Below are 12,751 nucleotides of genomic sequence, written 5' to 3'. Positions count from 1 at the left end.
GAAATTAGATAGGACAATATGGAGTCTTCAAACGGGGAAACTGAAGTTGTGGATTTCTATCAAAAAGAAAAGCCTATTGTTTATTCTGTATGAGTGTGCGAGACTTGCTCTATTTTCGCATGCCGTTAGATCTATGACTCTAAAATGGTTCAAAAAAAAAAAACTATTAAAGATTGCGGGAAATATTGTGCAATACATCAAACGGCATCACAATTACTAGCATAGCCGAAAGGACATTCATGCATATTTATATATATATATATATATATATATATATATATATATATATATATATATATATATATATATATATATATTTTTTTTTTTTTTTTTTTTTTTTATGCTATAGCTAAAACATGAAATAGAGGCATTATCGGCATAAAAAGCCATGTGTCTCGTGAAAAACATTGTAGAATTGTACATAGACAAAAAATAAAGAGACCTCCTGAAAATGTGTAGTTTCACAATTTATGGTTTTGTGTTTGAGTAAGACTTGATTTGTTTTATTCTGTAAACTACCAAAGCCATTTCTTCTAAATTGAAAATAAAAAAGCTTTAATTTAGAGCATTGTTTTGCATAAAATAAAAAATGGCATGTTTTCAGACAATACCAATATTTTTTCTTTTACTTTAGAGAAGCAATTTGGTGAAAAAACCCAGATTCAATCAGAACAAATGAAAGAAAAGATCTGGCCAATTATCATTTTTTGGAAAAAATAAAAGGCAAATTTTATTCAAAGTAAAACCAGAGAAACAATGAATTTGCAAGTAAAATTGCAGAACAAATTGGTGTCATTTCAAACAAACTAAGACATTAAAAAGAGTAAACAATAAAAAAAATGCTTAGGCATTTAAAGAGACAGCTCACCCAAATATGAACATTTACTCATCATTTTCTCAACTTTTAAGTTGTTCCAAACCTATGAGTTTCTGTTGAACACGATAATATATTTTAAAGAATGTTAAAAACCAGTAGCAATTGGCATCCATAGTAGGACAAATATATACTATTGATGACAAAGGCTACTGGTTTCCAACATTCCTCAAAATATAGAATTTTGTCATTAATCTTTCCTTTCCTTGATACATTTACATTCGGCTTAGTCCCTTATTTATCAGGGGTCGCCACACATAATGAAGACATAAACAGGGTATAAACAGAGGTTGAAGCCAGCTCCGAGTGGGTGGGCTTTGAGCTCCAAGTGGGCTGTACAAACTTGGAGTTTTTACTTATTTAATGTCTTGAACATGACATTAATATTGTGCTTGATGAATGTCTACACCTACCCCGACCCTAAACTCAACCTCACAGTAACCTGTAGTGTTTTATTAATGTCTACATCTACCCCAACCCTAAACCCAACCTCACACTAATCTGATGTGTTTTATTATTGTCTACTCCACCTACACCACCCAAACCCAACCTACTTATGGCATAAGTCCCTCCCACTTGAAGGTCACCCAACCTACTTGCGGTGTAATCCCTCCCACTTGGAGATCTCTGGGCTGCTGCGATACCTACTTGACTTATCCAGCATATTTTATGCAGCAGATGCACTTCCAGCTGCAAGCCAGTACTGGGAAACACTCATAAACTTCTGCATTCACACCTATATTGCATGTCTTTTTTTGTACTGTGGGCACCAGGAGTAAACCCATGTGAATACTAGAAGAACATTTAAACTCCACACAGAAATGCCAACTGGTCCAGCTGGCACTAGAACCAGCGACCTTCTTGTTGTGAAGTGACAGTGCTAACCACTGAGCCACAGTGTGTCACTCTATGTTAAACAAAGAAAGAAAGAAAAATTTAAACACAAAAGGAATGTTGGACACTAGTAGCCATTGACATCAATTTCAGGAAAAAAATTCAATGGATGCCAGAGGCAACATTCATACAGAATACCTTTTTTTGTGTTCAGCACAAGAGAGAAACTCTGCGTAAAATATAATGAGAGAATTTTGGTTTTAGAACACCTATCTCTTTCCATCCAAACCGAGTTGACTGTTCTTTAGAAGTTCAAGAGCTTCCAACCTGCTGTTGAACGTGTTTTCTCCTGGTAGGGTATGAGTGCCGCCTGGAGCCACCAGAAAGCCCACACGCTGATAGAAGCCTTGAGCGTCTGAAGTGGGAGAGCTGGGTTGTTGTATTGTGCTGGGATCTGGAGCCCCGCGGCAATATGTCTGACCCTGACAGGCACTGTGAATACAACAGTCTGGATCCATACAGTCCACCAAGCCATCTAAAAACAACAACATGGGACGTAAGAATATATATCTGGAGACTTTAAATTATTTAGACATTTTTAGACTGGGTGGTATAAAAAGTAAGTATGTAACAGTGCACAGACATGGAAACAGAAGCAGAAAGTAATACTTTTCCCGATTATATAGAACATTTTCTTATTTTTATTATATTTACATAACAGTAAAATACAAATAAAATATATGCAACTAGATTGTAATTTTGCTATTTAAATTATTTAAGGACTTTAAAGGTGCCCTATAATGAAAATCTGGTTTAGCTTTTATCCACAACAGATCTCGTGAGCAAAATAGGTTAAGTTACTCTGATTGTGTTTATATTTGTCCCTGCTCTGTTTGCGTGAAAGTGTGTCTGTAAGAGTGGCACGTCAGATTGGAGCTTATTAATATTCATGACACAAACCATAAACGGTCAATCATGGACTTTCTGATTCTAGGAGTATTTTATGGAGTAATACAAGAACTTATTAAACCATTTCTGGATGTTGATATCAGAGAACAATTTAATTTAATAAACCAATGTAATATATGGCACCTTTAATATAAAAGAATCAGCCCCTGCCCCAATATAAATAGGTACAGCTGAAGTCAAATTTATCAGCCCTCCTGAATTATTGGCCCCACACTATTTCCAGAAAGTGTGTTTATGAAAAGATTTCTTCTACACATTTCTAAAAATAATAGTTTTAATAATTAATTCTAATAATATTTTTTTGTTCTGTAGACAATCCAAAAAATAATAATAATATTGACCTTAAAATGGCTTGACAAAAAAATAAAAAATAAATAAATAAAAAACTGCTTTTATTCTAGCTAAAATGAAACAAATAATGCTTTCTCCAGAAGACATACTATTATAGAAAACTCTCTGAAAATGTTCTTGCTCTGTTAACCATAATTTGGGAAATATTTAAAAAAAATTAAAAAAAAAGAAAAATAACAGGAGGGATAATAATTTTGACTGTACATAGTTACAACTGACTGTACAACTGTACATAGTTATATACAAAAGCTACATGCCATTTTGTGTTTACCTTTACACCCCTGTTAAACAGTAGTTTAGCAATTTTTCTCACCTCCCTCATTGTCCTTGCCATCGGAGCAAATGGTTTCCATAGCGACATCACACCCCACCCCTCTCCATCCGGACTGACAGAGACAGTGCCATCCGTTCTGGTCCAGAATGCACCTGCCGTTGTTGTTGCACAGTCCTGGACAGCTATCTAGAGGGACAAATTCATCAGTTAAACACACTAAACCAACCAGAAGCCTAGCAAGACTCAAGGGAGGTGAAGAACTCGCAATAGAGTACTGCATAAACATACAGTGGAAAACATGGTGAATGTGTGCCTTAACCAGTCAAACGTTTGGAACGTTTACAACATTTTAAAGACATTGGACAAGGGAGGGAGCTGTAATTTCACATGAAACAGCTGGACAAATATTTAGCACTTAAATGATTATTAATTAAAATCAGTAAATAAATATAGCCAAATAGTAACTAGGCTAGTGATGCACCAATACTGACTTTAATTTAATTTTATTTTTATTTGCAGGCCATTTGCCTGATCCCAACTGTAGATTAAAAAATAAAATCAACCCAGGCTCATTCTGAAAACGTACCCCTAAATGCATTTCTGCAGAGCACCAACTTCCCAGGAAGTTTTTTATTTTTTTGGGGTTTTTGTTTTCGCAAATCCACAAGAGACAGCTGTGTATGCTTTTTGAGATCTCAGATTTCTCTCACGAGTGCCATTCACGCCTGCTCTTCTTACGTAAATCCACAAGAGGCTGCTGTCGACTGACTGACTGACTGATCGACTTACCCACCCTCCTCCTTCCCTAAACCCAGCCAATAGTGTTTTCATATCACCGACTGACCTGCCCACCCCCTTCCCTAAACCCAACCAACAGTTTTAAAAAGCAATCCAGAAAAAGAAATGACCTTGCCTGATTTTTACCATGTCTTCACCCTGTTATTTACTTTTTTTTAGGCTTAATTTTTTTTTTTACCAACACTCTGGAGCCGTTCTTTGCCAGAATCGAACCCCATCATCGTGGTCAACTCTCTGGGCCTCAAATCCACCAACGTACACAGCGAGCATTCAGACAAAATGCAGCCATACGTACTTCTGGCTACATAATTTGCAATCTCCAGAAGTGTACACAGGGCTACATTTTCAGAATGAGCCTATGTTGAAAAACGAATTATTTTTTTTAAAAGGTTATAAAAATACAATTAATTTTGTCACAATTAACTATTACATATTTTTTGCAACACTTTAGTCAGAATTCATCTTATTTGTTTAGTTTTTGTGTAGAATTGGCGATGTAGAATAAGATCATACTTTATGGCTACTACTTATAGCTATTTACTATTTCTAGCTAATATTTTCAAGCAGGTAGCTATAAAGTATGATCTTATTATACATCCCAAATTCTATGCAAAAACTAAGCAAATGTTTATCTTACTATTAATAAGCTGCTATTTAGTAGTTCATTAAGCTAATAGTCTTAGTTAAATGTTTGCAAATAGTATGAATTGTGACTAAAAAGTTTAACAAAAAAAGTAATGGTTTAAATTGAACTGCAATTACATTCCACACAAGTTTAAAGTTCATTCATTTATTTTCTTTTTGGCTTAGACTCTTTATTATTTAGGGGTTGCCACAGCAGAATGAACCGCCAATTTATCTGGCATGTTTTACACAGCTGATGCCCTTCTAGCCGCAACACCCATACACTCTTGCCAACACCCAAACACTCTTGCATTCACACCCACACATACACTACAGCCAATTTAGCCGTGGGGGAAACCGGAGCACCCGGAAGAAACCCACAGGAACACGGGGAGAGAGTTTAAAGTTGTAATTTATAAATATTTCTAATTATAACTTAGCCTTGTGAAATTATGCTACACAAAACATACTTTACAAAACAAAACAGCAGAAAAAGATGCTAAATATGGAAAAATAGCAACTTTTCTGAAGATAACAGATTAAAGGCCAGTCAATTGGTGCATCTCTAATCTATTCGAAATGATTTGCAGAAATAAATGAAATAATTATGAAGCACAATCAGAGAAGCTTATGAAGTTCTTTTGAAAAATAGTATTAAATTATCACATCTAGCAGTGTGCATGTGAATTAACAGCATGCTGCGCTGAACAGCACAAGTGCGGCAAGAGTTTATCAGACAGCATACTGAAGTGCTCCATCAAATCCTTTGTCACAGAATGTGTGAAGTCAAAGGAAATTACAGAGGGAAATGCTAAACTAAAGGAGCTTAGCAGCTGCTAAATATTACATTAAGAGACAGTGAGATGTACAACAATGGGGATTTGGGTAATGCGAAAGTGTATATGTGCATGGACTGACTGATGATTGTGTGTATGTGTTTGTGTGTGTACATTTGTATGCCTACATATACACTGTATAAAACAGGAAACCTGAAACCGAACACATGTAGGGGACACATTAATACACGGTACATAGACATAATGAAAGTCATGCTTGAGAGACAGAGGGGTCAGAGCCACATGCTCTCTTCAGGGCAGCATGACCTTTACCTCTATATCCTATCCAGTCTGCTATCAAGAAGAGACATTCAGGGGAAAGAATTAAACATGGGGAGTTATACTGCGGTATGCTGTGATTTAGTGTCATTCCTGTATAGACAACCCTCCGCTGGTTACACACACCTAATGTGCTGCACTTTTCTCTCTCCTCAGTAAATATGACATTTCATGACATTTGCATTGTACTGTTGAAGAGCTCGATTAGAGAAAAGGCATGGATGCTTTTGAATTTTGAATCACTTTTTTTTTCTCCTGAAGCAAGGTCTACATCTGCGATTCTTCTTTTAGGTTTCACAAATGCTTGCATTCTATGAATATATCATTAATAAGGAATTTAAGAATCCATTATGATTTTAATTAGAGTAAACATGGCTGATGAAAGAAAGCACTGTACCTTTTATCTTGCTGTCCAAGAAGTGAGCTAGAAAGATAGGGGGAATGATAGAGAAAGAATGAAAGTCATTCAGACACAAAATATGAATTTTTGTGCAGTGCTAACTTCGCAGAAAACACCAAGCGGGTTCTCATGAGTAAATATCAAAATTAGAAAATATACTGTTTGACAGTGTGTTAATGTGCTGACGATGTATTTGATTTTAAGTATTACATAAATACTTCCAATATGTCCAGTCACTGTTGATTATAGTTTCAAAAATGATTTTGATTCTGATGGATTCACTCTAAAGTGAAATGATTGGTACTGAAAATGATTAAGTTCAAAAATTTAACTTGACACAGACTGTAACCAAATGCAACATTTATCCTCTTTAGTATTTTACTGCTAAACATACAAAACCACCATTCAAGACTTTCGGAAGAACACTATTTTTATTTACACTACTGGTTGAAAGTTTGGGGTCAGTAGGATTTTTAAATGTTTTAAAATAAACAGAATCTACTTAATCGAAAATACAGTACGAATTGTCAAATTGTGAAATGTTATTGCACTTAAAAATAACTGTTTAAAAGAAGTTTATAATTTAATTTAATAATTTATTACAGAGATTTTAAAGATGAATGTTCTGCTTCATTACTCCAGTCTTCAATTACTCTCAGAGATCCTTCAGAAATCACTTTAATATTAATCATTATTATTTTTGTTATTATTATTGTTGCTGTTGTTGTTAATATTATTATTATTATTATTATTATTATTATTATTGTTGTTGTTATTATTAATATTACTATCATTATTATTATTATTATTATTATTATTATTATTATTATTATTTCTTTTATTATACATATTACTATTATTGTAATAATAATAATAATAATTATTATTATTATTAATATTATTATTTTTAATATTAATATTAATATTTATTTTATTATCACGATTACTATTATTATTATTATTATTATTATTATTATTTCTTTTATGAGTATTATTGCTATTGTCATTATTATGATTATTATTATCATGATTACTATTATTAGTAATATTAATATTATTATTATTAGTAGTAGTAGTAGTAGTATTAGTAGTAGTAGTAGAAGTAGTAGTAGTAGTAGTATTAGTAGTAGTAGTATTAATATTATTAATAATGATATTATTATTAATAATATTAAAAGCAATAATGAAAGGAGTAATAAATTCATTTAAAAATAAATACGATAAATAAATTGTTATTTGTTATTTTAATAAATATTAAACTTTTTTTTTTTTTTTTATTTAATAAACGTGGCCTTGATGAACAGAATCATTTAAAAAAGATGAAAAATAACTGACCCCAAACTTTTGAACGTTATATGTTTTTGAAAGGACACAGGTAAAAATTATATTATTACAGCTAAAACAACTTCATTTCTGTTTTATTATATTTTAAATTGTAATTTATGATATCAAAAAAATGAATTCAGCATAATTTTTCCAGTCTTCAGCAAAATAATTTTAATATGTATTTATTCATATTTATGCATCTTGAATACATTTATTATTTTGTAATATCTTTACAGCTTTTGCTGTGTGAAAAATTATTAGTTGTTTCAAAACAGATAATGACATTGCAATGACCCCAAACTTTGGAACAGTATTGTACATCCATTACAGAAACCTAGGCATTTTCTTGACCTTTGTAACAGCCCTGCAAAACATTTTATTTGTGATATTTTCTCAAGTTTTGACTGCAGGAGTCTGGAACAGGTTATATTTTTTGAAGCTAAACAAACAAAATACAAGGTTGACAACAGGGTGAACTCACCGATATTGCAGTTTTCTCCCGTCCAACCTTGGTGACACTCACACTTCCCCTTTCGACACACACCATGCTCCCCACAGTGAGCCTGACAGTCCTCCTGTTCACACCCGGCCCCCGACCAGCCGTCCGCACACCGACACACACCTCCAACACACACGCCGTGAGGACTGCAGTCCGCCGCACACACTTCTGAAACAGACAACACAGAGTTTAATAATACACGCATGTAGTGAATGAAGTCTGTTCAACAATCATATTATTATCTATCTATACAGATGAAATCAAAATTATTAGCCCCCCCTGTTTGTTTTTCCCCCAATTTCTGTTTAACTCATTTCTAATAACTGATTTATTTTATATTTGCCATGATGACAGTAAATAATATTTTACTAGATATTTTTCAAGACATTTCAATACAGCTTAAAGAGGCATTTAAAGGCTTAACTCGGTTAATTAGGTTAACTAAGCAGGATAGGGTAATTAGGCAAGCTATTGATAACGTTGATTTGTTCTGTAGACTCAAGGGCAGCACGGTGGCACAGTGGGTAGCACGATAGCCCCACAGCAAGAAAGTCACTGTATCGAGCCCTAGCTGGGTCAGGTGGCATTTCTGTGTAGAGTTTGCATGTTCTCCCTGTGTTTGCGTGGGTTTCCCAAACACAGTCCAAAGACATGCGCTATAGGTGAATTGAATAATTTGGCCATAGTGTATGAGTAAATGAGTTTGTATAGGTGTTTCACAGTACTGGGTTGCGGCCGGAAGGGCATATGCTGCAAAAAACATAAGCCAGAATAGTTGGTGGTTCATTCTGCTGTGGCAACCCCTGATAAATGAGGAACTAAGCCAAAAGAAAATGAATGAATAAATGAATATACCGCTTTTTTTAAAATTCGAAGACATGTTATCAGCAGCCCATTAAACATAGATATCACACATGAACATTTTACTGAAAGCTTGCACCTAATGGCATTTTACTCAAAGCATGTACCTAATGGCAAATCCAGAGAACCAATAATAACTTTTAAGTGGCATTTGAGTTCTTTTCATTACAGGCATTTTAAGCTCATGAAAATACATGTCTGTGTGACATTTTACATTTTCACAAAAAATTATATTTCATTGCTTCTTGCTAAGTTTATGGCAATATTAAAGTGAAATGTCAAGTGGGTGTTGCTTATAAGCATGTCCAGGGTTTTTTAGAAAAATATAAATATGACCATGGCTGCACTGGTTCACACACATGTTACTGCAGTGAAACTAAAGAATAAACTGGTATGACTGGAAATCAAACATGAAGTTGATTGCAGCAGGATAGCTGGAATGCACCTTTAAATTACCATTAGTGCATGTCAATGATGCAATAGGTAGGTGTGGCTCAGATAAAAATGTACAGCACATATTTATAAATTCATCTACATGCAGCTCTCAGTATGGTTTTATTTAGCCAGGTAGCATTTTAATAAGGAATGAACAATCAAAGCTTCCTAACTGAAAACGTTATGGAAGTTAACTTTATACTGCATTATGCTTCAACAAGTTCATTATTTTATTCACAAAAAAAGAGATCAAACAATAATTTGAGAACCCCTGCAGTACTTTTCAAACTTCCCTTTGAAGACCCCTGATCTACATGTTGTCTCATCTGCTTTGGCAAAACAAATAAGAAATTTCATCTCCTTTACAACAGCACCATGCTGAATTATAACTGCTATGACTGAATGCATCTTTGGCACTCTAATTCTCACTGCTGGATTGTATTTGAATGTTGGGAAACAAAATTGGCTGTAATCCTTTGATAGTTTTGTGCTAAAGCCAATGCACAATGGCTCTGAACTTGTCATCCTGCAAGCTGTGACTGCTAACATTTCTGGAGCTCTCCAGAGCATCCATCAACAAATACATTAACACACACATGCACACACACACGACTTGGTGTCTTGTGCACATTTTCAAGGACATACGGCTCTCACGGAATTACATTGCACCATTTTTCTGTATTTATTATAACATCAAGCACCCTTGAAATGCGTTCTAAAAACGTATAAATGCCTTAATAGAATTTATTTAATCTTGTAATAAAATATATTTAAAAGATTCTCAAAAAAGAATTTGGTTTGAAAGTTAAGGTTCAAGGCAAAATCGGAGGTTCTTTTAAATAATTTGAATTTAAAAATATGGATACGTGCCAAAGCCAGTTTTTGGAGGGTGTATTTAATAGATAATTACTTCCATAAGGCATAACCATATTCTGCAAGTGTCAGCAAACATTGTGCACTCTCCTATTCCAGAGAGACATATCAAATTAGCAAGGCTTGGGTCCATAGATGGTGCTATAGCAACTTCATTACTCAGTTTATATTATACATTCAATTTACCGTTGCCTTAAAATTTCCCAGTGGGCTGCAAACTATTAATCTAAATGAATTAACATGCACACTGTAGAATTACGTCTCCGTGTCTGTTTCCAGTCCAACACCGATCTGCATGTATTAAAACAACCTACAGGTCAAGACTAGATCGCAAGATTATATCTGTATGCGTCAGGCAGCACAAAGCATTTCATTTTTCAGTATGTATATTCTGCATAAATTCATACCAATCAGGCATTGCCTGCACCCAGCTGGAGATTCAGCTATGAAAGCATTAAGGATAGAGATCCGTTTTCAGTTTTCAGACTTGAGAGTAAAGTGTGATGACATAAGTGAAATTTAGACCTGGATTGCCCTCGATTCACCTTCATTTTGGTGTGTTCTTATGCTGTCAACAGTTTGAAATCTCACACAATTTCCACCATTTCAAACATGTTAACATTTAATGATAAATGATTTGAGATGATTCGGATCAAGTACAGGTTGTAGGATGTAAGAACCTTTCCAGTGTCACTGTTCAAACGCATTCATTGACATTTGCACTAGGGGTGTGCAATATTAAAAAAATAATAATAATAAAATTTTGCTGATATTGATAATCAAACCATATTTTGAATAATATTTTTTTATGTACATTAAAATAACTATAATTTTCTATAGTTTATTAGCTCTCTTTCACAATATCAATAGGATACTGATTAACTGAAAAAATGAGAGCATGGATCACAAAACCAGTCATAGGTGTTATTGATGAATTATGTGTTAAGAAAGGAAATTATTTGTCGGAGATAATATAAATTAATAAACATCTGAAATCTAAAGGTTAAAAAAATCAAAATATTCAGAAAATTGCTTTTAAATTCAATCAGATAAAGTCCATAGCAGCGCACATTATAAAATCAAAAATATTCATTCTTTCTTTCTTTTTCTTTTCAGCTTAGTCCCTTTATTAATCAAGGGTCATGTTAACCAATCAGGACTTTTCTCTGTAGAGGCGTGATAATGACATTGTTGATTGACTGTTGTTGGTGTCCCGAGGGGAAATCATCTTACCGACACTGGACAACAGCTCGTCAGCTTAGACACAGTGCCGAACAAATTTTTCAACATTCCTAAAGCACATAAAGCACATCCACTATCTTAATAAATATATGTTAGCTATTTAGCAATGAAGCTAGAGTCACCAGCCAGACAGAAGCCCTGCCCATGACACGAATACACGTCAAATCTGTAGTGAATTTGACGTGTGAATGAAACAAATTTGATGCAAGAACGAAGCAAGTAAACTCAAAAAAGTTCACACATCTATTTACACGTGAAAAGTGTGATTTATTCACCCATAGCAAGTCTGGTGCGGACACAGCATTACTGAAGCCTTATAACCGCATGACATTAAGATGCAATTTGCTAATCTTATCCCATAAATAAATAAATCCCTAAACAAGCTTTTCAATATTTGACCATATCTAGTGGTAGTCAAAAACACATTTGACCAGACTGCTTTCCACAAGGCTCATGTGGTCAAAAGAATTCTTAAACAGAATGGGGCATATTGCTATATCAAGCTAAAAATTCTCATGTTCTCACTCAAATACTGATTCTAACACAAACCCATATTGTCTTGCACAGTTTTGTAGAAAGCTGCTGTTCTGTCCACACTAAAATATATCAGTGTGGAAAAACATAGAGAAAAAAAACACTGATTACCACCAGCTGTGAACAGTGACGTGTCTCCCACGTCTACATGTAATGCATTTGACGAAGGTGTAAACAAAAGTCATACAATTCAAGTATTGTGTATCTGGAGCTATCAGGAGAGCTGTGTTCAAGGCTGAAACCAGGCATCTAGATAACAAGTGCAACTAAGACCTGGCTTGGCCCCATCCACCTTTATTTCTACAAATCATTATGTCCTTAGAACTATCACTGAAACGACTCCTAAAAACCCACCAAATAACACGGCTTGGGGCAATTTTGATTTTATAAGGCCATGCTTGGAGCCAATTTATCATTGCAGAGAAATTACACCGGTGACTTTTCCAAAGTTTTCCACGGCTGCCCAAGGCAACCTTTCAGGCAAGTTCGGAATTGGTCTTCCATTAAGCCATTTCTTTGTCAAGCAACTTTTTAGAGCAGGAAGAAAGTCCTCCTGACAAATAAATAACGGATACAACATCAAATTGAGCAAAATGTAAGTAAAGAGTCTCTGATGTTTGTACAGGAGGGACCTTTCTCTGTCCCTCTCAGAGGAAGGTTTTTTTCCTCAATTGCAAGACCTTGGAGGGTCTGATTAGGTTGTGCTGGCTCTCTGGAATATTAAATTGCTCTAAAAGGGTGA

At 34.4% G+C, this 12,751-nt stretch overlaps 1 protein-coding gene across 6 annotated transcripts in view; it reads right to left on the bottom strand.

Moving 5' to 3' along the window:
* The window catches only part of si:dkey-237h12.3, a 297,461-nt gene that overhangs the window by 60,361 nt on the left and 224,349 nt on the right, over positions 1-12,751 (bottom strand). For 3 of the 6 annotated variants that reach the window (XM_073922109.1, XM_073922108.1, XM_073922112.1), the window contains 5 exons: positions 8,047-8,232; positions 6,237-6,263; positions 5,834-5,854; positions 3,342-3,488; positions 2,036-2,243 (listed from right to left, as the gene is read on the bottom strand). In XM_073922109.1, coding sequence (XP_073778210.1) covers positions 2,036-2,243; positions 3,342-3,488; positions 5,834-5,854; positions 6,237-6,263; positions 8,047-8,232 — 589 coding nt within the window. The remainder of the gene's footprint in view (positions 1-2,035; positions 2,244-3,341; positions 3,489-5,833; positions 5,855-6,236; positions 6,264-8,046; positions 8,233-12,751) is intronic. The other 3 variants (XM_073922111.1, XM_073922113.1, XM_073922110.1) reach the window with 2 other exon arrangements.

This window comes from Danio rerio, chromosome 14 (assembly GCF_049306965.1).
Source record: "Danio rerio strain Tuebingen ecotype United States chromosome 14, GRCz12tu, whole genome shotgun sequence".
Classification (NCBI taxonomy): domain Eukaryota; kingdom Metazoa; phylum Chordata; class Actinopteri; order Cypriniformes; family Danionidae; genus Danio; species Danio rerio.
The sequence above is the reverse complement of the archived record's forward strand: the minus strand, read 5'-3'. Positions and strand labels throughout refer to the sequence as shown.